The sequence below is a fragment of the Rhinatrema bivittatum genome, chromosome 8, assembly GCF_901001135.1.
Source record: "Rhinatrema bivittatum chromosome 8, aRhiBiv1.1, whole genome shotgun sequence".
Classification (NCBI taxonomy): domain Eukaryota; kingdom Metazoa; phylum Chordata; class Amphibia; order Gymnophiona; family Rhinatrematidae; genus Rhinatrema; species Rhinatrema bivittatum.
Window position 1 is genome coordinate 210,571,309 of NC_042622.1, and position 25,537 is coordinate 210,596,845.

Genomic DNA, 25,537 nt, shown 5'->3' on the forward strand with positions numbered 1-25,537 from the left:
TGGCAGGAGGATTGCCTCCGAGCCATTTACCTAGATGGCCTGTCACCTCAAATCAAAGATAAAGTTGCAGCTCGCGAAGTACCCTCCTCTCTCGAGGATCTCATCGACCTTGCGGGTCGCATAGACCATCACCTCCAAGAACACCACCAGGAGGCCCAGGTACCCCGGCGCCCCACTGCTGAACGTTCTCACTTTTCACCTGCGGCAAGATCCGCATCCAGCGGAGTTCCGCCGTCTAAGCTGGAAAAACCCATGCAGTTGGGACGTGGACACCTCACCCCTGAGGAGCGCCTTAGGTGGAGGCATTCGGGTCTGTGCTTGTACTGCGGAGCTGCAGGACACCGCCTGCAGTCATGTCCTTTTCGTCCGGGAAACTCTCTGGCCTAAATTCAGTAGAGGTCCTGAACTTGGGTGCTACTACTCCAGCCCCCCTGCTAACGTTACCTTGACCTGGAACTCTTGTTCCTTCCCCACCTTGGCTTTGGTCAATTCAGGAGTCGGCGGGAACTTCCTTGTGAAGGATTTGGTCCAACTCCTAGGCATTTCTACCTGTCCCATTGAGAAACCACTACTTATTGCCTCCATTCATGGCAACCCTCTACCAGGAAGAATCTCTCAAGTCACCGTTCCCATCCACCTGCTCACTGGAACTCTGCACGAGGAGGAGGTAGAATTCTTCATCCTGGATAAATTCATCCATCCAGTGGTGTTAGGGTTACCATGGCTTCAGCACCACTCACCCCACTTTGATAGGGAAACCCTACAACTCGCTGAATGGAGTGCTGGTTGTCATCGCATTTGCCTCAGGAGAATAGAACCTTCAGTGATCCTGCTAGTGGTTACTGTCTCAGGCCTTCCTGCACCATATGTTGATTTTGGGGATGTGTTCTTGAAACATAAGGCTGATATCCTTCCACCACACCGTGAGTTTGACTGCCCCATTGATCTATTGCTGGGTACCACACCCCCTAGGGCAGAACCTACCCTTTGTCTGTACCAGAGACCCAAGCTATGTCAGACTATATCTGAGAAAACTTGGCTAAAGGCTTTATCCTTCCCTCCACGTCGCATGCTGGTGCAGGCTTCTTGTTTGTCACCAAGAAGGATGGGTCATTACGACCATGCATAGACTATCGTGGCTTGAATGCCATCACTCGCAAGGATAAGTACTCTCTGCCCTTGATTAATGAGTTGTTTGATTGCCTCCAAGGAGCGACTATCTTTACCAAGCTGGACTTGCGAGGAGCCTACAACCTGGTTCGTATCTGTCCCAAAGATGTCTGGAAGATAGCGTTTAATACCAGGGATAGACATTACGAATAACTTGTGATGTCATTTGGCTTTTGCGACCTCCTCTATGTGAAGGTCGTCGCCTACTTAGATGACATCCTTATTTTTTCTAAGGATCTTGCCACCTATCGTTTGGATGTCCACACGGTGCTGCAGCGCCTGTGGGAGAATAACCTATTTACCAAGTTAGATAAGTGCTTGTTTGAAAAACAGAGCCTACCCTTCCTGAGTTATATCATTTCCCAACATGGCTTCTCCATGGACCCCAGTAAGCTACGAAGCATCCAAGACTGGCCCCAACCTACGGGCCTTCGAGCACTCCAGCGGTTCCTTGGTTTTACCAACTACTACCGCCACTTCATAGCCAATTATTCTCTGGTTGCCACACCTCTCACGGCCCTTACCCTCAAGGGTAGCAATACGAAGAATTGGATACCAGAGGCGATTGCCGCATTCCAGCCCTGAAAGACACCTTCTTGTTAGGGCCTTGCCTGCGTCACCCGGAACCGAATCACCCCTTCATTGTTGAAGTTGACGCCTCCGTCATCGGAGCTGGGGCGGTGCTAAGTCAGCATTCCCCAAAAGGGGTTCAGTGAACTTGCTCCTTCTATTCCCACAAGTTCTCCCCCCTGGAGCGAAATTATAGCATCGGGGATCGAGAACTCCTTGCAATGAAACTAGCTCTCGAGGAATGGCGCCCCTGGCTGGAGGGCGCCCAACATCGGTTTACAATTTTCACAGACCACAAGAACCTTGAGCATCTCTGGCACGCCCAGCGTTTAAATGATCGCCAGGCCCGCTGGGCATTATTCTTCACCCGATTTGACTTCAACCTTCGATACCGTCCTGCCGAGAAGAATCTCCGGGCTGATGCCCTGACTCGTTCCTTCAAACCCGAAGACTCCCAAGAAGAGCTTCGCCACATAATTGATCCTGCCTGTATCTCTTTGTCCGCCACCGTGACCATACCTGCAGGGAAAACAGTGGTGCCCTGCAGACTTCGTGAAAAAGTGCTACAGTAGGCACAAAACTCTAGAGTAGCTGGCCATCCTGGATGTGCTCGGACTTTGTCCCTCTTACAGTGCTACTATTGGTGGCCCACCATGTCCTCTGACACACGTGCCTACATAGACTCTTGTCCTACGTGTGCCCAACAAAAGCCTCCGGTGGGCCTGCTGCATCTTCTACCTGCCCCTGAAGAACCCTGGACTCACTTGTCCACTGATTTCATGGTGGACCTTCCAATGTCAATGGGGAACACTGTCATCTGGGTGATCATGGACAGGTTCTCCAAGATGGCTCATTTTGTGCCATTTTCTGCCTTGCTTTCAGCACCTGAACTTGCACGTCTGTTCTTCCTCCATGTTTTCCGTCTCCATGGGTTACTTGTAGACATTGCCTCCAATAGGGGGCCTCAGTTTGTTGCCCGCTACTGGTGCTCCTTATGCAGAAAATTTGGGATTTCTATCAGCCTGACCACTGCCTACCATCCCCAGGCCAACGCCCAAGCCGAGCGGATGAACCGCTCCCTCAAGTACTTTCTCCGTGTTTATTCCAACGACCAGCAAGACAACTGGGCCCAACTACTCCTGTGGGCTGAATTCTCGCATAATTCCCACATCGCTGCAGCCACGGGAGTCTCCCCTTTTTCTCTGGTGTACGGCAGACAGCCATGGCCTCTTTTGCTGAGTCCTCTTTCTGTGCCTTCTCCAGCAGCCCAGGCAACTGTGGACACCCTTCAGGCCTTATGGAGGCACACTAACCAGCGGTTGCACCTAGTGGCCACACGTGCCAATAAATCCTCCGACACCCTTCACAGACCTGTTCCTGAATTCCAACCAGGTGACAAAGTATGGCTGAGCATCTGCCATATTCGTTTGGAGCTCCCCTCCCGGCGGTTCACTCACAGGTATATCGGGCCTTTCCCGGTTACTTGGTATATTGGCCCAGTGACCTACCAGCTCCGTCTGCCACCTACACTGGGAGTACACAATTCCTTCCATGTCTCGCTACTCAAGCCTCTAGTGCTCTCTTGGCCTTCCTGTAAGGCTCCTGTACCTTCTCAAGTCATCTCAGAGACCGACATGCTCTACCGAGTTCAAGATGCCTTGGACGTCAGGAGGAGAGGCCGCCATTGGGAGTACTTCCTCTCTTGGGAGGGGTATGGCCCCAAAGAAAATTCCTGGGAACCAGCTTGTAATATCTTGGATAAAAGGCTTCTTCAGTGCTTCCACCAAGCCCATCTGGGCAAACCCAGAACTCCAAGAGAGGGGCATAAAGGGGGGGTACTGTTGTGTTTCCTGGCCACAGCAGGCCCACGACCAGCTCTACTCATCCCTGACGCCAGGGTCCCGGACCTGGCCCTTCCTCTTTGGCAGCGGTAGGCAGTCGTCTAAGCGCCCGCGCTTCTACTAGGCTCGCAGGTTCCTCCAGCAGCTCCGCGGGTCCCAGTCAGGTCTCCACATGTGCGTCAAGGGGAGAGGTCGCCACCACATAGTTTCAGTCTGTCTGCCTTAGGCGCTCACCTTCCCCAACTTTAAAGGGGCCGTAGTGGGAAACCTTCCCATGGCCCCTGATGATGACGTCTCCAGGCCTTGCTACTTAAGGCAGACTCCGCCATCTGGTCTTTGCCTTGGCAACAAACCTCCACGCTTCTAGTCGTGTGCCTAGTTGCTGCTCGTTCGTGTTCCTGTCCCTGTTCCTGTTCCTGTACCTGACTTAGTTCCAGTCCTGCATTCCTGTTCCAGTCCTTGTGCTTCAGTTCCAGCTTTGTGTTTCCTGACTACCCTTTGGATGAATTCTCTGGCTTGACGTTTGCTTATTCCTGACCACACTTTGGACGGATTCCCTGGCTTTGACCTTGGCTTGTTCCTGACCACGCCTTGGACGTATTCCCTGGCTCTGACCCTTGCTTGGACCTGACCTTGTCTCCAGCCGTCTATCCTGACTCTAGCTTGTACCTGACTTTTCCTCCAGCTAACTACTTAGACTTGGCTTTTCTTAGGTTTTTGCCTACTTACAAGTCCGGACTTAACGTGTTCCTGACTCCTAGCCTGCTTCAGCCTGTCTGGGCTTCTGGATCCAGGCCCTGTCTTGAACCCAGCTTCATTGGACCCTGTGTCTCCGCTGCTTCCTGGCTCCCTGCCTTGAGCACCCTCCACAGGATCAACCACGCGGAGGCCTGCCTAAGACCAGCTGGCCCCGGTACCCAAGGGCTCAACCTGCGGGGAACGAGGCCTGGTACTGGTGAAGCTCCAGTTGGCCTCTGCTTCCTGGTTTGCTCCGCCATCCAATGGTGGGGACCCGTGGGGGCTTCCTCTTGGGTAGCGTCAACTCCTCCTCAGGCTAAGGGTTCACGTCCGCAACATTATGTTATTATGTTCTTATTTCAAATACTGTGCATTATTTGCCCCCCACCTCACCCCAGCAAACAAAGTACAGTACAGGTATGGTAATGAGCTGATTTGTCTAGCTTTTGTCTAGCCAAACTGCTAGACAAAAGCGATCTGCCCTGTCGCAACAGCTCATGCAGGTGAGCTAAACGAACGGGAACATATCTATAGCAAGATGAACCAGATCTGCAAACCACAGCCGGTGTGGCCACTCTGGTGCCATAGAAATCATCCTGCCAGAATGATGTTCGATGTGACGCAATACCCAGCCTATGAGAGGCCACGGGGAGAACACATAGAGCTGAAGCTTCATTGGCCATAGTTGAACCAGGGCGTCAATGCCCTTGGAGCCAACTTCCCTCCGGCGGCTGTAAAACCGATCCACCATGAGGTCCAACTCCAGCCTGCCCCATCTGGCCTGTATAGGGGCAACAGCCTTTTGTTTAATTATGTAGCAAAAAGGTTGCCCGACTCAGGCCGAGTTTCGCCCATACCAATGGGCTGCTTCAGGGGTTGAAATTCAATACTGCTATGAGTGTTTGCCCCAAATATATCCTTTACAGAATATGTACTGTCTAATCATTTTTTTGTTTCAACCACATATGACAAGAACAATAAGGAGTCGGAGTCACATCTTAATATCTTATGAAGAGAATACCTTTGCTCAGCTAACTAACAATACAGGAATATAGAGGTAAACTATCGGACTAATCGGAGAAAATTCTTTTCACTCAAAGCACAATAAAGCTCTGGAATTTGTTGCCAGAGGATGTGGTTAGTGCAGTTAGTGTAGCTGGGTTCAAAAAAGGTTTGGATAAGTTCTTGGAGGAGAAGTCCATTAATGGCTATTAATCAAGTTTACTTAGGGAATAGCCACTGCTATTAATTGCATCATTAGCATGGGATCTTCTTAGGGGTAGATTTTATAAATCTACGCGCACGCGTACTTTTGTTCGCGCACCAGGCGCGAACAAAAGTACGCCGGATTTTATAAGATACGCACGTAGCCGCGCGTATCTTATAAAATCCGGGGTCAGCGCGCACAAGGGGGTGCACATTTGTGCAACTTGTGCGCGCCGAGCTCTGCGCGCGCTTCCCTTCCATCCCCCCGCACCTTCCCCTCCCTTCCCCTACCTAACCCCCGCCCCCCCCGGCCCTATCTAAACCTTCCCCCTACCTTTGTTGGGAAAGTTACGCAGGCGTAACTCTGCGCACGCCAGCGGGCTGCTGGCACGCCATCACCCGACCCGGGGGCTGGGCCGGAGGCCTTGACCACGCCCCTGGGCCGGCGCCACGTCCGCAACACGCCCCCCAGAACGCCCCAAAATTCACACCGCACACCCAACACGCCCCTGACACGCCCCCCTTGCAAAGCCCCGGGACTTACGCATGTACAGGGCTTGCGTGCGCCGCTGAGCCTTTGCAAAATAGATTCGGCGCGCGCAGGGGCGTTTTAAAAGGGTTACGCGCGTACCTTATGCGTGTAACCCTTTTAAAATCCGGCCCTTAGTGTTTGGGTAATTGCCAGGTTCTTGTGGCCTGGTTTGACCTCTGTTGGAAACAGGATGCTGGGCTTGATGGACCCTTGGTCTGACCCAGCATGGCAATTTCTTATGTTCTTTTGTTCTTATGCATTCTTTTTAGTCAGTCTCCAGAATAGATTTACTTTGGTTAGGACATTTAAATACATACTTAATTAAAACTAAAACTATGGTGCTTACAGACCTCATTGTGGAGCATCAGCTGCATGTTCTTTGAATAAACGAGATCTGCTCAGAAGCCTGCCCGCCAGGCTATACTTTTAGCTTTAAGTATAGAGATTGAGAGAAGATAGGTGGGGGAGGCAGGTGGAAGAGTTGTTTTAATCTACAGTTTGACCCTGAAGAGTGCCAGTTTAGAGCTACCAATTTCAGGAATCTCTGATGTTCTTTTAGTGAAATTTGGTATTAAACTTAATTTGGCCTGTCTCTTGGTTTATCCCCCTCCAGGATCTGGTTCTGCCTCCCAGGAAAAGGTGCTTGATCTCAGATGTTTCTATTAATCATCCAAACCTGGTAATGTAGAGCGATTTTAGTACACATGTGGATAATCCTAGCTATATTTTTGCTAGAGATTTTCTGTTATCAATGGGCAATTTAGTTTGATGCAGCAGATTAATTCATGTACTCATGAGGCAGGGCCTCCTCTTGATTTTTTATTCACTAGTGTACATTGCCCCTCTGTGGAAAACTTGATTACTATTAAATCTTTTCTGTGGACCGATCAATTTTTTATTTCTTGTATTCCGTCTATTAGAGCACCTGAATTGATAGCACTACTAGGGAATAGTAGGAGCAGGAAAATCTCCAAGGAAGCCTTTGAGCAGGTGACTTTGCAGATTTACCTTTGGGCGAACAGATTTCCATTTGGAATCCAGGAACCAGGGAAGCTTTGCACAAAGTCGATGCTGTCTCTGTTTGTATTCCGTCGATGAAAGTTTATCCCTCCTGGCATCGTCCTGGCCTAAACAACAATTGGAGAGGAAATGGCATAAGGATGGATCCTCTGTAAAATTTCAGGCCTATCAGGCCAGCATATACATGATTATAAACTTTCTGTAAAGCAGGCGAAAAAAAAGATTTTTATGCTAGAAATTTAAAACAGGCTGAAAATCACACTACGCAATTACTTAGAATTGTTTCAGACTTGTCAGGGCAGAATTTTTGTCATTCCAACTTAGATAAAAGAAAGCTGAGCAATTCTCAGACTTTATTTTCTGCTCAAATAAACAGAGCTGCCTGCAGTTTATATATATATTTTTTTCTTTATTTGTATTTATTGTGTATTTAGCTGGCACCTTTTCATTGGTAACTTAAGGAGAGTTATAATCAGGTACCATAGGTATTTCTCTGTCCCCAGAGGGCTTACAATCTAAGGTCCTCATTTCCTAGGCATAGACACAGAATGGGAGAAAAGCCTTAGCTTTAGTAAATCAGGCCCTAAGTTTGTACCTGAGACAATGAAAGGTGAAGTGCAATTTACATTTTTCTTGTTGTTCTATATACATTAAGGAGGTAATTTTAAACGGAGTTACATGTGAAAATGTAACATACTATCATAGCAATTTTAAAAAACCATGTACGCGTGTAAAGTTCACTTACATGTGAATATCCTACAGACAATTCAAATGGCATATATTGTAAGAATTTTCAAAAACCCACTTAAATGGGTAAAGTGCATTTACACATGTAAAACCCAATTTTAAGCATGCAAATGCTTTTTAAAAGGTCCTATATCATTGCTAATTTTCCTCTTTAGATAAACTAAATTTACACATCTGTGGATATGTGCAAAGATTCAAAACCATTTTATTTTGCAATTTCAGTAAAAAACATTATTGACCCTATAACGGAATCAATGTCACTGCTGAGTATCGAAACTATACTTTGTTGTGATTCTTGTCTCTTTTTGTCAGTGTAGAATTTGAAACCAAGTAAAAGCTTGAAGAACCTGAAAACATGTGGAGGTCCATATTCTGGCTAACTTTAGAGGCCTATTCAATAGTGCAGCTGCACTCTGAATATTGGAGTTAGCTGGTTACCTTAACTAGTTAATACAACTCCTCCCAGTTATGCCCTTAGAAAGCCCTTAACTTAAGGCCCCTAACTTACAGGCCAATACAATACAGTGCGCGCCGATGGAGCGCGATGTTAGCACCATTAGCCCGGGTTTGGACGCACATTTTTGATACGCTATTTTTACCCCTTATACAGTAAGGGGTAATAACGCGTCGAAAATGCGCAGCAACCCCCCCCCCCCCCCCCGAAACTAATAGGGCCCGCAACATGCAAATGCATGTTGATGGCCCTATTAGTTATTCCCGCGTGATACAGTAAGTAACACCTGCCAAAAGTAGGTGTTAATTTCGGCTGGCACCGGGAAAGTGCCCAGAAAAGAGGTAAAACTGCTTTTCTGTGCACCCTCCGACTTAATATCATAGCGATATTAAGTCGGAGGCCCCAAAAGTAAAAAAAAATTAAAAATCTGCCCACGGGTCAGAAGACGGACGCTTAATTTAGCCGGCGTCCGTTTTCCAAACCCGTGGCTATCGGCGGGCTCGAGAACCGACGCCGGAAATATTGAGCGTCGGTTGTCAAACCCGCTGACAGCCGCCGCTCTGTCAAAAAGGAGGCGCTAGGGACGCGCTAGTGTCCCTAGCGCCTCTTTTTACTGCGGGCCCTCATGTGCATCTTCTTCCCCCCTGAATTGCGCGCACAGGAGAGCGGGTGCTTGCCCGCTCTCCCGCGACTTTTCCTGAATCGGCCTGTTAGCAAAGCAGCACCCTATCCCATTCTCTTCAGGTAGGGGTGATTTTGCCCTCCTGAGCTAGGAGCAGGTCAGGAACAAAACCAACTCTCTCAAAAGACAAAACTTTTCCTCTTTTCTCTTCTTGCTAAGGGCTGTCCCATCCAGCTCCATAAGGACACTAGCAAGGATACTGTTCTTGTTTTCCAGGCTATGAGGTAGATTTTAAAAGCGATGCTAGCACAAAAATGGCCACATACACGGTCTACATGTGAATTTTAAGAAGCTGGGAAGAGCGCATCTCCATGCAAGTATGTGTGCCCAGAATAAGGAGGTGGAAAAGGGGCAAGTCATGGGTGTTCTGGGGGCAGAACCAAGACTGATGCACATATCCACAAATTTTGCAAAGATCATGAGAGAGAGCAAGAGAGAGAGCCTCTGCATGGAATCACTCTGACACTCTATATATAGGTACCACTCTATAGGGGCACTTTGAATCGCGGTGGGTTTTCAGGTGTTAAGATACATTCAGAGGTATTCATAGTAAAATTGACATCAGTAAAGGATTATAGCCCTTATAAGTGATGTAAAGGAATAGATTTGTACAATGCAGTGTACAAATCAACTCCTCTTGTTAGATTTTTCATCACTTATAAGGGCTATAATTCTTTACTGATGACAATTTTACTATGAATACCTCTGAATGTGTCTGTTACAACAGCCCCCCTAACTCCAACCTACCTCCTGAATACCCACCCCAGTTCAAAGTGCCCTTCTAGAGTGGTACCTTTATAAGGGGTGTCAGTGAACCCTGTACAGAAGTGCCCTCTCTCTCTCTCTCTCAATACACATGTAAAGGCTGTAGAAGTACACACAGCAACAGTATTTTAAATGCTACATGTGTACTTTATAAAATTAGGTATATTTTTTTTTCATGCTACAACACACTCCTCTCCTTCCAAAATCAAAAACTACAACCAGCCACACACTGCACATGCTCAACCTAGGTTATCTAGAGGATGTTGAGAATGGCCTCGAAGGCCTTGCATTCTGTTGAGAACGGCCTCGAAGGCCTTGCATTCTGTTCCGTTGCGGGGTGTTTAATGTGCCCTTGGGCCTCAGCCCGACCCCAGACGCGTCTAGGACCGACCCGAGGGTTGACGGCGTGTTCCAGCATGGCTGGAGCAAGGACTAGAGAACAAGGTCTGACCTTCAAGCGGACCTGCACGCCCAAGACAACCAACAACGCAATGTTGATTGATGAATGGTCCTCCGACTTTTCCAAGCCCTTTCGGACCTGCCGCTGGGTAACAGCATTGGACGGCAGGCCGGACCAAGGACGAGGGCAGACAGAGTCCTTGGAACACAGAAGACATCACAGGCGAGGGCTGAAGCGAGGACATCACAGATGAGGGTTGAAGCGAATACATCACAGACGAGAGAGGAACTAGGGCGGAAGGACACTGGCACTGTCTCTCAGGGCGCCCTACTCAGCCCACCCACAGGACTGAGTCGCGGACCACCCTGTCCCACTACGTGCCCTACACAGCCCTAAGAGGCTGGTCATGGACCACGAGGAGAGCGGGACAAGTGCAGGGAAGACCCAGGCAAGGAGGAACTCCAATGACGGAGCCGATGTCATCCGAAGCTCCACCTATGGCTGGCGGGAACAGAGGCTCAGGAGCACAGGGACCAATCCCACCTGCAGGCCACTCCATTCTCGGGCACGACATCATCCGAGAACCACAGCTCTACAGGAACAAAAGGCTCAGGAGCACCAGACGAAGACGCAGGGAAGAACATCCTGGCAGGCAGGCACATCAGGACGTGGAAGAACATGACGGAACATCAGGACATGGTCAGGGACCTCAGGCAAGACATCAAGACACGCAGACGTGGTACGAAGACAGAAGAGACGAGGGGCTCCACGAAGAACAGAAGGCCTTACAAGGCTCTGGCAGGCAGGAGCCTCCAGAGGAATGTCACTCAGATGCAAGGCCCAGACAGACAGACAGACTGACGGAGCAGCCCTTTATAGGGCTGAAGCAGGAAGTCCACTCTCTAGGTGGGGCCAGCACACTTCCTGTGCCTGGCCCTTTAAATTCAGTGAAGAGGCGCACGCCGGCGCCTAAGGAGCAGGAAGCAGGGCTGTGTAGGACCGTGGACAGCGGCCTGCACAGCGTCATCGCGTAGACGCAGGCTGGGCCTGAGGAGAAGGCCCTGACGTCGGCAGCAGCTCCAGCCGATGCATGAAGCCCCGGGGGCGGGTCCAGCCACCGGATGGAACCGGGGCTTACGGCCTAGCGCCGCGAAGATGGCATCTACGTCGGCAGCGGTCCCGGGCCGCGAAGATGGCCAGGAAAGTCCACGGCTCCAGCCGCGGTGAAGAGGGCGAAGCAGGCCATCCTCCGGGCCGCAGAAGGAACTTCAATCCGCGGCACCAGCCGCGTGGGAAGGCCCAACGGCAGCGTCCGGCCGCGTTGGGTGAAGCAAGGCGGCATGGTGAGTGAGTCTGCTCGCTGGGAGACCTGCGGGCAGTAGTTCATAATAGAGGAAGCTTTACCAATCCCAGCACGCAAGGTAGGGAAAATTATTAGGGTTGGTCCAAAAAGTGCCAAAACCTATTACAAAAGATTATATTATTAAAATGTGATCTGATATTACTATTGTGATATTCCCTTGGTAACATGTTCAACATTTTGTAGGGTCACATAAGGCCTCTTTTTTATGCCCATTGAATCAGATTGAGCTTATGTTTCAAAAGAAAAATGTATTTGCTGGACTTATCGCAATACTTTATTTTTAATTAAATTAGGGAAATAATAAGGCTAAGTTTTTGCATCAAAAAAATTGGGAAAATGATATACAGGGATTAATATCAGATGATCAGTGGGGGATATCTGGGGCAATATCAAGCATATCTCTATTTGTACTACTCATTTGGATGCTCAATATAAAATATTATTTTAGTCTTATCTTATCCCAGCCTTGTTTTGCAAAATCGGCCAGATAGTCCTGATTCTTGTTGGAGGGGTTGTATATCACAAGGAACTTTCATACATATTTGGTGGGATTGTCCTAAAATTCAACCTCTCTGGAGGAATTACAAAGCTTTATGTTATGTCTGTCGGTTGCAGACGGCTGCAACTGCTCCTGCTCACCTCTTTCTGCACAACATTGACTATGTTGGGAAGACTTGCAGCCTCTGCCAGCTGTCGCCAGCCTGCCTACCGCTCCCAGCCTCCCTGGATGGCACAGGTGCTGCCGACCACCATCTTGCCCTCGGAATCCCTTAGGCGCACGCACGCACTGGCCAGTCTTAAGCACGTCATGGCGGGAACCTCGGGGGCGTCCCCTCTGGATGATGTTATTCCTCCTGGACATTTAAGCCGGCTGGCCCTACCTACCTACGACTTGGCAACGAGTTCCCTCATTGCTGAATCCGCCTCGCTCACAGAGGACCCTTTGTTCCAGCTCCTGCTTCCTTGGCGTGAGATGCCCTGGGTACCCGCTCCTCGGGGGCCCTCTCCTCGTCTCTGGCTATCCGCTCCTTGGAGGGCCTGATGCCCAGGTCTTCGGCTTGCCCCGTTCCCCCGGGCTCTTCAGTGTACCCCACACTGCGGACCATTACTATCTCTACTGAGGACCCTCGTTTGTATACCCCGCTGCATGGACCACTACCATCTCGTCTCTGCTGGAGAACCCTCGTCGGTGTACCTTGTTCTGCAGACCACTGCAGTACCACCTATCCTCCTTGGGTATCCCCCATTCCACAAGACCCATTTTACCTCTGTGTCTGTGTGACTTTATTCTTGCACCCCCCTCTCTGTGGGTAGTGCTGCTCTACCTCTTTAATAAAGATTCTAGATTTGAACTGTGTCTGACGACAGCTGAGACCTCACCTCCCGACGGTGAGGTTCATGGGGCTCCTCCCTGTGGGTGGTACCATCTCTCACCTTGGCCCAGGGCCCACACACCCACATATCCTAACAGATTGCCAAGTCCATGGAATTGGCACAGGTTTCGGCAATTCTGGCCATCCTTGGCCTGGCCCAGCGAATTACAGAACAGCAAAAGATTCTAGAAACTTTGGCTAACACCATAAATCAACTGAGCAACCGGCTGGTCTCTGTCCCGATGCCTGCCAAGCCTAACTCAGCTGCACATGCATCACCATTCCAGCCTCCAGTGCCCTTGCCAGCACCTCCTCGTTTCGCAGGTGACCCCTTGTTATGTAGCGGTTTCTTGCACCAGTGTAGCACGCACTTTTCCTTATCACCTGCATATTTCCCTGATGTAGTTTCCAAAACTACATACATTTTGTCCCATCTGGACAGAAAAGCATTGGCCTGGGCATCACTTCTTTGGGAGCGAACGGATCCGATCCTCAATGACCTGCTGGGCTTCCTCGCCCTATTCCGCTCGGTTTTTGACAATCCAGGCCAAAAGGCCATCTCCAAGTCTACGCTCCTACACCTGCAACAAGATTCCAGATCACTGACTGATTATGTCATCGAGTTTAGGACTCTCTCGTTCGAATTGCACTGGGATCTGGGCTGCCTGCGTGCTATATTCCTCAAAGATCTGAGTCTGTGTATCAAGGACGAATTAGCAGCACGAGAACTCCCTGAGGCCTTGGATTCCCTTATAGACCTCGCTGGTCGCATTGATCACCGTCTGTGTGAGCATTCACAAGAGGTCAGAGGAGCCAAGAGGATGGCGTCAGGTACTCCACGCATTCGCCCAACGTCTTCCACTCAGACCGCTACTATACTGAACACTGAGAATGAGGAACTGATGCAGATGGGCTGTAGTCATCTATCCTCAAAAGAAAAGCACTGTCACCAGAAGTCTGGCCTCTGCATGTATTGTGTTCAACCGGGTCATGCGGTATCCTCCTGTTCACTCCTTCCGGGAAACTCCTAGGCCTAGGATCTGCCGGAGGACTTCTCCTAGGCCTGACCGCACCCTCTCCTCCGTTAACTCTGCCTGTCTCCATAAATTTGGACGCTCAAGAATTTCACACCCTGGCATTGGTGGACTCCGGAGCCAGTGGAAATTTTATCCTCTGACAACTCGTGGAACATCTTCGGATTCCCACCATCCATATGCCGACGCCATTATTACTCTCCTCTATTCATGGCGAACCGTTACCAGGTGAAGTTGCCTTCTCCACGATCCCCATTCGACCGCACAGGATCTCTGCATATGGAGACCATTTCTTTTCTGATACTGGACAAGGCTATACATCCTGTGGTCCTTGGACTGCCATGGTTAAAACTCCACACCCTACAATTGTCCCAATGGGGTGACTACTGCCACAAAGAGTGTTTGGAGGTTGTGTCTCCGATACCCTGCCTAGCCCCTACAACATCCATTCTGGGGCATCCGCCACAGTATTCCTCCTTCCAGGATGTGTTCTCAAAGAAAGCCGCAGACACTCTACCTCCTCACCGCTCATTTGATTGTGCTATAAATTTATTGCCTAACATTGAGCCTCTCCAAGAAAGAGTCTACCCACTTTCACTGACTGAGACAAAAGCCATGTATGAATATATACAAGAAAACTTGGCAAAAGGCTTCATTCGGCCTTCCACATCTCCCGCTGGAGCAGGGTTCTTTTTTGTGGGGAAAAAGGACAGCTCCCTCTGGCAGTGCATAGATTACCGCGGCTTAAATGAGATTACACAGAAGGACCACTACCCCCTGCCATTAATCCCTGAACATTTTGACAGGTTCCAGAAGGCCACGATATTTACCAAATTGGACCTCAGAGGAGCTTATAATTTGGTCCGGATACGCGAGGGCGACAAATTGAAAACCGCATTTAACACCCGCGATGGCCATTTTGAATATCTGGTTATGCTGTTCAGCCTCTGCAACACTCCAGCGGTGTTCCAGAATATGATGAACAAAATCTTCAGAGACATGCTGTACAGTTGTGTCATGGTCTGTTTAGACGATATCCTGGTATTTTCGCAAGACTTCCAGAGCCATCACCAGGATGTCACCAACGTTCTGCAACGCTTAAGGGATAACCAGTTGTATGCCAAGCTGGAGAAATGTTCTTTCCACAAGGAATCCGTCCCTTTTCTGGGCTATGTGGTCTCTAGCCAAGGGCTCCAGATGGATCCACAAAAGACTAAGAACATTCGGGATTGGCCCCATCCAATGGGCCTTAAAGCACTCTGAAGATTTCTGGGTTTTACTAACTACTTCAGGTCGTTCATCAACCACTATTCGACATTAACCGCCCACTCACAGCTATGATATGGAAGGGAGCCAATCTCTCCCAGTGGTCTCCCGAGGCCGTGTCCACCTTCCGGGAGCTCAAGGAGGTGTTCCTACAAGAGCCATGCCTGCACCATCCCGACCCTCGATGACCCTTCATCGTCGAAATAGACGCTTCAGGCATCAGTGTTGGTGCGGTCCTCAGCCAGTATTCAACTAACCACACTTTGCACCCATGTTCATTCTTCTCCTGACGCTTCTCCCCAACTGAGCGTAATTATGGAATTGGGGACAAGGAATTGCTGACGATTAAACTGGCCTTTGAGGAGTGGCATCCCTGGCTTGAGGGCGCACAGTACCAAATAACAGTATACACTGACCACAACAACCTCGAGTACCTACACCACTCTCAACGCCTTAACCGCTGGTCTCTTTTTTCACTCGGTTCAGTTTCCTACTACGATACCGGCCAGTCAATAAGAACTTCTGAGCTGATGCCCTCTCTCGTTCTTCACCACAGATGATGTTCCAGATGTTTCATGGCACATCATTGATCCGACTAAAGTACTCCTCTCCGCCACTCTCACAGTGCCCTCTGGGAAGACGGATCCTGATCTCTTCGCAAAAAGATCCTCCGCTGGGCGCATGATTCTTTACTTGCAGGCTATCGCAGACAAGCTAGAACTCTCTCCACCCTTCAGAGGTTCTATTGGTGGCCAACCATGAAGAAGGACGCCTAAGCGTATGTGGAATCATGCCCCACTTACGCTCATCAGAAGCCGCGGGGGGCCGTCCTTAGGGTCTCCTACAACCTCTTCCTGCACTTAGTGAGCTGTGGACACACATAGCCATGGATTTCATTGTGGATCTACTCCCTTCCAGTGGCAATAACACCATTTGGGTCACCGTGGACTGATTTTCGAAGATGGCTCACTTCGTGGCGTTACCTGGTCTTCCTTTAGCCCCGGAGTTAGCTAAACTATTTATCCATCACATCTTCTGCCTCCATGGACTCCCGAGACACATATGCTCTGATCGGGGTGTTCAATTCACGGCCCGGTTTTGGATGTCACTTTGTAAAAATTTCTACATTGCCTTAGATCTCACATCGGCCTATCAGACAGAGAGGACAAACCGCACGCTGAAACAGTTCCTTCGGGTGTACATGAACTCTCGACAGAGTGACTGGTCTGACTTATTGCCCTGGGCCGAGTTCGCCTTGAACTCCCATCAGTCTGCATCTACCGGATCATCACCCTTCCAAGTAGTGTACAGATGGCAGCATCTGCCTCCTCTTCCAATACCTCTTTCTGTACCTTCTCCAGCAGCGCAAGTCTCTGCTCAAGAGCTACACCAACTGTGGGAGCACACCAAACAACTTCTACAGCAAGCCGCCCAGAAATCAAAGAAGTTCTACGATGTCCATCATCGGGCAGCTCCTCAGTTGAACCCCAGAGACAAGGTGTGGCTCAGCACTCGTTTTATTCACTTGAAACTGCCTTCAGCTCACTTTGCTCCCAGATACATCGGGCCTTTGCCCATAATTCGCCAGCTGGGCCCCGTCACTTACAGCCTTCGTCTACCCACATCGCTCAAGATTCATAACGCCTTTCACATTTCACTATTAAAGCCGCTCATCCTATCTGAATTCTCCAAGAAACCTCCTGAGCCCCAACCTCTGGCCTCAGAGGAAGATATACGTATCAAGTTGAGGACATCTTGGACATCAGGAAGCGTGGGAAGCATTGGGAATATCTGATCTCGTGGGAAGGATTTGGTCCCGAAGAGAACAGCTGGGAGCCTGCAGTCAATATCCTTGATAAAGAGCTGATCAAACAGTTCCATGCTTCTCACCCAAGAAAGCCAAAATCCAAGGGAGGGGCCCTAAGAAGGGAGTACTATTACGCCCGTCGGTCGCAGATGGCTGCGACTGCTCCTGCTCACCTTTTTCTGCACAACATTGACTCCGTTGGGAAGACTTGCGGCCTCTGCCAACTGTCGCCGTCCTGCCTACCACTCCCAGGCCTCCCTGGATGGCACGGACGCTGCTGACCACCATCTTGTCCTCGGAATCCCTTAGGTGCGTGTGGGCCAGTCTTAAGCACGTCATGGCGGGAACCTCAGGGGTGTCCCCTCCAGATGACGTCATTCCTCCTGGACATTTAAGCCGACTGGCCCTGCCTACCTACGACTTGGCAACGAATTCCCTCATTGCTGAATCCACCTCACTCACAGAGGACCCTTTGTTCCAGCTCCTGCTTCCTTGGCGTGAGACACCCTGTGTACCTGCTCCTTGAGGCCCTCTCCTCATCTCTGGCTTTCCACTTCTTGGAGGGCCTGATACCCAGGATACTGGCCTGCCCCGTTCCCCGGGGCTTCCTGGAACCATCGCTACTCCTGCCAAGAGTACCCCGCTCTGCGGACCATTACCATCTCTACTGAGGACCTCATTGGTGTACCCTGCTCTGCGGTCCATTACTGTCTCTACTGAGAACCCTCCGGTGTACCCCGCTCCATGAACCATTACCATCTCTACTGAGGACCTCATCGGTGTACCCCTTGCCGCGGACCATTACCATTTCGTCTCTGATGGAGAACCCTCGTCTGTGTACCCTGCTCCGTGGACCATTGCAGTACCACCTATTCTCCTTGGGTATCCCCCATTCCACAAGACCCGTGGCACCTCGGTGTCTGTGTGACTTTACTCTTGCACCCCCCGCTCCACGGGCTGCTCTACCTCTTTAATAAAGACTCTAGACTTCAACTGTGTCCGACGTCAGCTGAGACCTCGCCTCCCGTTGGTGAGGCTCACGGGGCTCCTGTCCATGGGCAGTACCATTTCTCACCTCGGCCCAGGGCCCACCCACCCACATTTTAACCTAACATTTTAACCGCATCTGAATTATCAACTATTGCTGTTGGGCTGTAGCAATGCCCTGACATTTCTGTTCTGAACAGAAGACAGATTGCTAGCAATTAGGCTGATGATACCTGCCCAGTGGAAATGTGTTGACTCCCCCTCTCCCCAAATTACTGATTGTATAAAAAAAGGACCAGATGTGGGATGTGGTTAGTGCAGTTAGTGTAGCTGGGTTAAAAAAAGGTTTGGATAAGTTCTTGGAGGAGAAGTCCATTAACTGCTATTAATCAAATTTACTTAGGGAATAGCCACTGCTATTAATTGCATCAGTAGCATGGGATCTTCTTAGTGTTTGGGTAATTGCCAGGTTCTTATGACCTGGTTTGGCCTCTGTTGGAAACAGGATGCTGGGCTTGATGGACCCTTGGTCTGACCCAGTATGGCAATTTCTTATGTTCTTATGTTCTCACCAAATACTGCATTCCACTAAACATTAAATCTAAAATAGCTCTCTCTTGTGTTTGATTCCTCCTTTTTTATTTTGTATTTGAAATTGTTCAAGTTGATTGTTTGGTTGTTAAATGGTATTCATAAGAACATAAATAAATTTGAAAGACTGTATGTGTTCCAGGAAAAATGAGTTTAGATTTATTCTGTGTGCTAGTAAATGTTAGTGTTTGCCAGTGTTAGAATTGTGAATTTGCAAAGGTCACTTACTTGATCAAAGAAGATGAGAGTACTGGTTCCTAGTTAATTAGTCAATAGTAGTCATTAGTTTGATTCCCACCTACCCCCTCCCTAACTCCCATCCCACCTCTGTCACATTTTTTTGTTATATTGATTACCTGCACCCCAATTATGGTGAGAATCTTCAAAATAAGAGTCAATTAGTAATTTAAAATAACACACAATTAACCCTGATTTTAGTGATTGACTAATTTTTGTCTTGTTGCTGGTCATTAACATAAGTCACCTAGTAATCAAATTGAAATATCTTGGGTCCAATATTGAAAGCGCGTTTAATGCCAGAGAGCCCAATAAGTAGGACTTATCTGTCTAAGTGGTGGCTGCTGAATATCTGGCTATGTTCAGCAGGCGCCATTTAACCGGATAAGTCACTTATCCGGCAAGGTAGGTAACCAGATAGTCAATGAGTAGGAATGGGCAGATCGGGGCGGCACTACTTATCTGGTTATCTTAACTGGATAAGTGCCAATATTCAGCTTTATCTAGTTAAGTTAACCAAATAATTTAGACCTGGAGCAGGTCTAAAGTTATCTGGATATAACTTATCCAGATAACTAGAACTTAACTGGTTCTATTCAGCAGCACAGCTATGCAGCTGACTATCTCTTCTAAGTTATCTGGATAAGTAATATCCGGATAAGTGTTATGATTGCTGGCCCACAGGAAGGCCCCATGGACCGACGCATCACCCCAATGCTAGCGTGGCCTCTCCAACACAACAGGAAAATGGTGCGGTATCGTCCAGGGCTCCGATGCCCTCTGAACGCTGCTGCCCTCCCCTTCCTCCAGCTGTCCCTTAGGCACACGTGTGTGCCAAGCTGCCGCTCTTAAAGGGATAGTGATGGGAAAACCCTGGTGGCGCCTGCCTAGTTAAACCTTGCTTTCCTTCCAGTCCTTGCCTCAGGAATAGGTCTCCTGACATCTCTGTGTCCCAGTGCGTGTTGTTACTTCTTTGTCTTGCTTCACCTTTGTCTCGCCTACATTCCTGTCTTGTCCATTCCTTGTCCTGTCTCTGTTCGTGCCTTTCTCCTGCCTTGCCCCCTTAGCTCCGTTCCTCTCCTTGCCTGTCCTTGTCAGTCCCTGTCTGCCTGCTTGTCTGTATTCCCTTCTCTCTTCCCCTCGGCTTTATTCTCTAGCTTGACCTCAGCTTGGATTGGACCTCCCTTGATGGCTGCCTGGACCAGACCTCTTGCCTCGGACCTGACTTCATTATTTACTGCCTGCCCTGACCTCTGGCTTATTCCTCATTCGTGCTGCCTCCTGCCCTGCCCTTCGGCTCATCTACTGTATCTGCTAATTGCTGCCTGCCTTGACCCATGCCTTAGATTGCCCTAGGGTACCTAAGTTCTGCTAGCCTCTGGAACCCAAGGGCTCAATCTACAGGGAACAGGGTTGGTACAGGCGAAGTTCCAGCCAGTCCCACCACAGAGCCTCTCCGTCAGCTGACGGGTTGGCCTTAGTGGGCTTGCTCACTAGGTGGAACCAATCACCTATCAGCCACAAGGGTACACATACCCAACAGGCTTTACAAGTAATATCCGGATAACTTAGATAACCAGATATCTTTGAATATTGGGCCTAACAGATTTAAAAGACACCAAATAAATACATTTTAAAACTCTAGTCAAATGTAAAAAACCTAAAATTGAGAGACATAACTATTCATTAATCATGTATTAAAACTTTATCAACTCAACAAAATTAAAATGCAGACAGAAGTCCAGCAGCGAGTTGGGGGCAATTCAAGCTTTTGAACTGAGTGCTCCATAGATGATTATTTACATGTTGGGGAGATGATGTATGTGTCTACCCAGTGCAAAGAGCTCCTGGCTCTCAGAGAACAAGTCTGATTTCTCGAGGCTAGAGTAGCAGACCTGGAGGAACTGAGGCAGACAGAGAGATATATAGAGGAGACTTGCAGGGACTATGTAGAGCGGTCCCAACTCAAGTCAGGCAGCCTTTGTGCTGCTTTGGAGAGGCAAGGTCACTGGCAGAAGACCATCACCTTGGTGTGGCAGGAAGTGATCCTGTAGCTAGGACCTGCCCTCCAGGTGAATGCTTTATCTTCTTGCACCGAGGATGTGTCTCCAGGGCTGTGTGCCCAGAATGGAAAGGTTAGGACAGCCATTGTAATTGGTGATTTGATCATTAGAAAGATAGAAAGCTGGGTAGCTAGTGGGCATGAGGATTACTTGGTAACTTACCTGCCTGGTGCAAAGGTAGCAGACCTCACACGCTACCTAGACAAGATTTTAGAGAGTGCTGGGGAGAAGCCAGCTGTTGTGGTACATGTGGGTACCAATTACATAGGAAGGTGTAGGAGAGAGGCTCTTAAGGTTACATTTAGGCTCTTGGGTACAAAATTTAAATTCATAACCTCCAGGTTGCAATCTCAGAAATGCTCTCCGTTCCATACACAGGATCCCAGAGACATCTCAATAGATGGATGAGATGATGATGAAGGGGGCTTTAGATTTGTTAGGAACTGGGGAACATTCTGGGAAGGGGGAGCCTATTCTGATGCAGAGTGTTCCTTGAGCAGAATGGAACCAGGCTCTCCCCTTAATAAGATGCTCAGTAGTAACAGCCTCAGCATATCAAAGTACTGCCAATTTATGAGAAAGGATAGTCTGACCCCGTAAATCTGAGGCCCTCCAAATAGACTCTAATATAACTGTGTCTATTCCTCCTCCTTCTCCAATGTAAGAACACTTACCTAGGTATAAGCCATGTGGGGACTCCCTTGTCCGCTAGAAGTTTAAAAGCTGATTTCATATTGTTATGTCTGCAAAACAGATGACACAGTTCAAACCTTTACCTTGGACTGATACAGACTAGTTTCCACACAGACTTCAGCAACTTTACGCAGTGTAGTGGGTGTAACTTACAGGCTGAAACTGCTGGAAATGAAATAATTAGCAAACACCGAAAAATTACCTCTCCACTGTTAGCCTCAGGAGGAATGAATGTCCCAGCTCCACGTTCTGTGGGAAAACTAGCCATTCCCCGTTAATCTCAGGAAGAATGAATGCCCTAGCTCTAATTACTATGGGAAAACTACCGCTCCCTTGCTTATCTGAGGAGGAATGAATACCCCCAGCTCCGCTTACTGTGGGAAAACCACCCTTCCCCAACTTACCTCAGGAGGAATGAATGTCAGAACCCACCTCTAGTTTACCCTAGACTAAAAGACTTCTCTCACCCCCATCAGGTGAGGTTTTCTGCTTCAGGAGGGGTAGGAATGGTGAAGGCTAAACAGAATTCACGTGACATCACAGTCAGTTCCAGTGTAACAGACGTTTCAAATGCAAAGTTCTAATGTGGAGCTTGAGTGACACAGAACGTAGGCTCATGTGTTACTCACATGTATGAAGTTACAGTGAATAAGACCAAAAGGAGGTCATATCTTTATTCCTTATGATCTTTCCAGGACTGATGTAGTTTTGTTGGTGGTATGACAGTGTTTATATGTATGTGTGTATATATATATATATATATATATTTTTTTTTTTTTTTTATTTATTTAAGGTTTTTATATACCGGCATTCATGATAAAATTCACATCATGCTGGTTTACAATAAAACAGTGGTGCATAAAAGAAAAAACAAACATGAACTGTAGTGCGGAAGAAAGCAGTTACAAAAAACAGGGATGCTTAAACTGGGAGCGGAAGGAAAAAAGAAAAGGTTGAAATCATTTGAAATATTTACAACGAGCAGTTAATTGAGCTGGTTGTGTTATAGAACTTGAAATTGAGGGACATTATATATATATATACACATATAAACACTATATATATTTCTTTTCCTTTGTTTTTTTTTTAATTTTAACTGAGTGGTTTCCTCCTGGTCCATTGTATTTCTAGTTCAGTCAGAACAAGGCCTGGGATATGGCAACATGATTCCTCATTCATAACTATCCAGGGATTTGGGGGGGGGTTTGTCTATTTTATATCCCCTCTCACCTTGCATTTAGTCTAGTCATTGCGGTATTGGTCCTGGGTCAGGGTTCCTTCCAGAAGGCTGCTATCATGGGCCCTGAATCTGGCCCCTGGGTGTCACCTTTAAGCAGTAACCTTGACTCCCTCCCTTCCGAGGGCCATGAATGCTGCCTCTGAAGCATCTCCAACCCTGGACTACTTTGGAGCAGAAAACCCGACATGAGGATTGAACAGGGGACTTGCTGTATGATAGTACAAATAGTCTGTACGACTATTCTTGGTGACTTGTCACAGTGAGTGTTGAGTTGCTCATCATTCCAATAAATGTTATTAAGTATTCAAGAACCGTTGCAGACGTGGACCCTTGAGCCGAAGCAGAATTGGAGCTACCTGCAGTGAGGAGGCCTGCAGGTCCCTACTGTCGGCAGGTGGAGCTGGCTGGTGCTGGTGCCCAAGTGGAGCCTCACCAATACCAGCCCCTCGCTCACCGTAGGTTGAGTCCTTGGGTGCTGGGGCGGCAGGGCTTAGGTGCAGGCCCCTGTGGAGACGAAGATCCAAGAAGCAAGGACGTAACAGGCCAGCAATGAAGAGTGGAACAGGTCAGACAGGCAGCAGACAACAGAGTCAGAACCAGGCAAGGGTCAGAGGCAGTGGAATCAATCAAGTTAGAATCCAAGCAGTGGTCAGTGGCAGGCGGAGTTCAGGATCAGTGTCAAAGTCCAGGGCAAGGTCAAAGCCAGAAATCTGTCCACAGGGCAACAGGAGTGGAGAGAAGGATGAAGGGTGAGGAGCAGCACAAACAGGGACGAAGACACTGAAGACTGCAGACACGGACCGAAGACTGACCAAATGGAGAACAGGAATTCAAGGAGATGGCCTACAGGAACTCAGGAACTCAGGACGGAAGCAAAACCAGGAACCAGCACACACAGAGGCAAAGCACTACTTCAAAGAAGCTGACCTATTGCCAAGGTGCTGGAGGAGTGAAGACCCCAGCCCTTTATAGGGCAGAACTGCTGCTGTCATTAGGAGGCACCACCAGGAACTTCCTGCCACTGGCTCAATGAGCAGAAGCATAGGCACGAGCGCCCTAAGGGGTTGGGCCACATGGCCTCAGCGGCCTTCCAGTGCATGGGAAGTGGGTGGCCTGCAGGAGTGGCGCAGTGTTGCCTCCCGCCGCATGCTGGAGAGATGGCCCAGCATCGGAGACATGCAGCAGGGATCTTGGAAAAAATGCCGGGACCAACCGTGCCCGCACGGGGAGGCTGGCTGTGACGCTGGGAGAGCACTTAGTCGGGCCCGGGCTGGAGGTAAGAGCAGCAGGCCACAGGATATCTATTTATTTATTTATTTTAAACATTTCTATACCGTTGTTTAGCAATGCACCATCACAACGGTTTACAATTAGGCACGTAAATAAGTTTGGTTTGGTTTATAAATTATCTAGGGGGTACCAATAAACTTTTCGGTTACATGTTTCAATAATATACTCTATATGGAAAGTGGATTGGAATTTCCATTTATATAATTAATAGGATAAGCATATACGTTTTATACTGTCCTTCTCTTAAATTAATACTTAATTATGATAAAAAAATAATAAAGTAAGCAATTACACTTTTAGGTGACTTTCAGCTGTGTGTAGGTGTTCTTATTCATCGACCTCACTGGGAAAGGCTTTTTTGAAGAGCCATGTTTTTAAACTTTTTTTGAAGAGTTTTAAATCTTTCATTAATCTTATTTCGAGTGGTAATGTGTTCCATAATATTGGCCCCGCTAAAGATAGTGCTCTCTCTCTAACTTGGGTCAGTTTTGCTGTTTTGACCGAGGGTATGGTTAGTAGAGCTTTATTGGCTGATCTGAGATTTCTGTGGGGGACATGCAGTCGTAATGCAGTGTTTAGCCAATCAGCATTTTCGTCATTGATTAGTTTATGAATTGTGCATAGTGTTTTAAATTGCACTCTTTGTTCTATTGGCAGCCAGTGTAAATCGGCAAGAGTTTGAGTGATATGATCTTTTCTGCTTTTCCCGGTAAGTATTCTGGCAGCTGAGTTCTGTAGTATTTGCAGTGGTCTGATTGTTGTATATGGTAATCCTAGGAAAAGTGTGTTACAATAGTCTGTGCTAGCGAATATTAGTGCTTGCAGAACTGTTCGAAAGTGTGCTTAATAAGGGTTTTAGTCTCCTAAGGACCATTAATTTGGCGTAGTCTTCTCTAACTTTCAGTGATATGTGTTGCTTAAGGCTGAGTTCCGTGTCGATTGTTACTCCTAGGTTTCAAGCTTTCTCAGTTAGCTCCACTGTTTTGTCATTTTTAAGTTTGAGGGGATTCTGAATTATTTCAATGTTTTTTCGTTCAAGATGTATAAATTCTGTTTTTTCAATGTTAATTACTAGTTCCATTTGGTTTAGTAGTTGTTTGTTTATATCTAGGTACAACATTGCAAAGTTCATTGTTTTTTCAATTGTTTCTTCTACCGGTAGAATTAGCTAAATGTCGTCAGCGTATATGTAATGTATGATACCCAGTCCTGCCAGTAGGTGGCAGAGGGGAGCATGTAAATGTTAAATAGAGTTGCCGAAAGTGCTGAACCCTGGGGGACCCCTGTCTTTAGTTCAATTTTGTCTGATATTGTGTTTTTTTAATCTGTATCTGAAAAGATCTATTGTTAAGGTAGGATGTGAACCATTCAATTGTTTTGTTTTGTAATCCTATTTCTTCTAACCTTTTCAGTAGTATTCTATGGTTTACTGTGTCAAATGCTACTGACAGATCTAATAATATCATAA

General features: G+C 48.1%; 1 protein-coding gene across 2 annotated transcripts in view; it reads right to left on the reverse strand.

Moving 5' to 3' along the window:
- The window catches only part of LOC115098066 (septin-4-like), a 91,888-nt gene extending 69,853 nt beyond the window's left edge, over positions 1–22,035 (reverse strand). The window contains exons 1-3 of one of the 2 annotated variants that reach the window (XM_029614367.1): positions 21,944–22,035; positions 21,521–21,589; positions 7,066–7,184 (exon numbers count right to left, since the gene is read on the reverse strand). In XM_029614367.1, coding sequence (XP_029470227.1) covers positions 7,066–7,087 — 22 coding nt within the window. In that variant the 5' untranslated portion in view covers positions 7,088–7,184; positions 21,521–21,589; positions 21,944–22,035. The remainder of the gene's footprint in view (positions 1–7,065; positions 7,185–21,520; positions 21,590–21,943) is intronic. The other variant, XM_029614368.1, reaches the window with a different exon arrangement.
- Between the last annotated feature and the right edge of the window lie 3,502 nt (positions 22,036–25,537).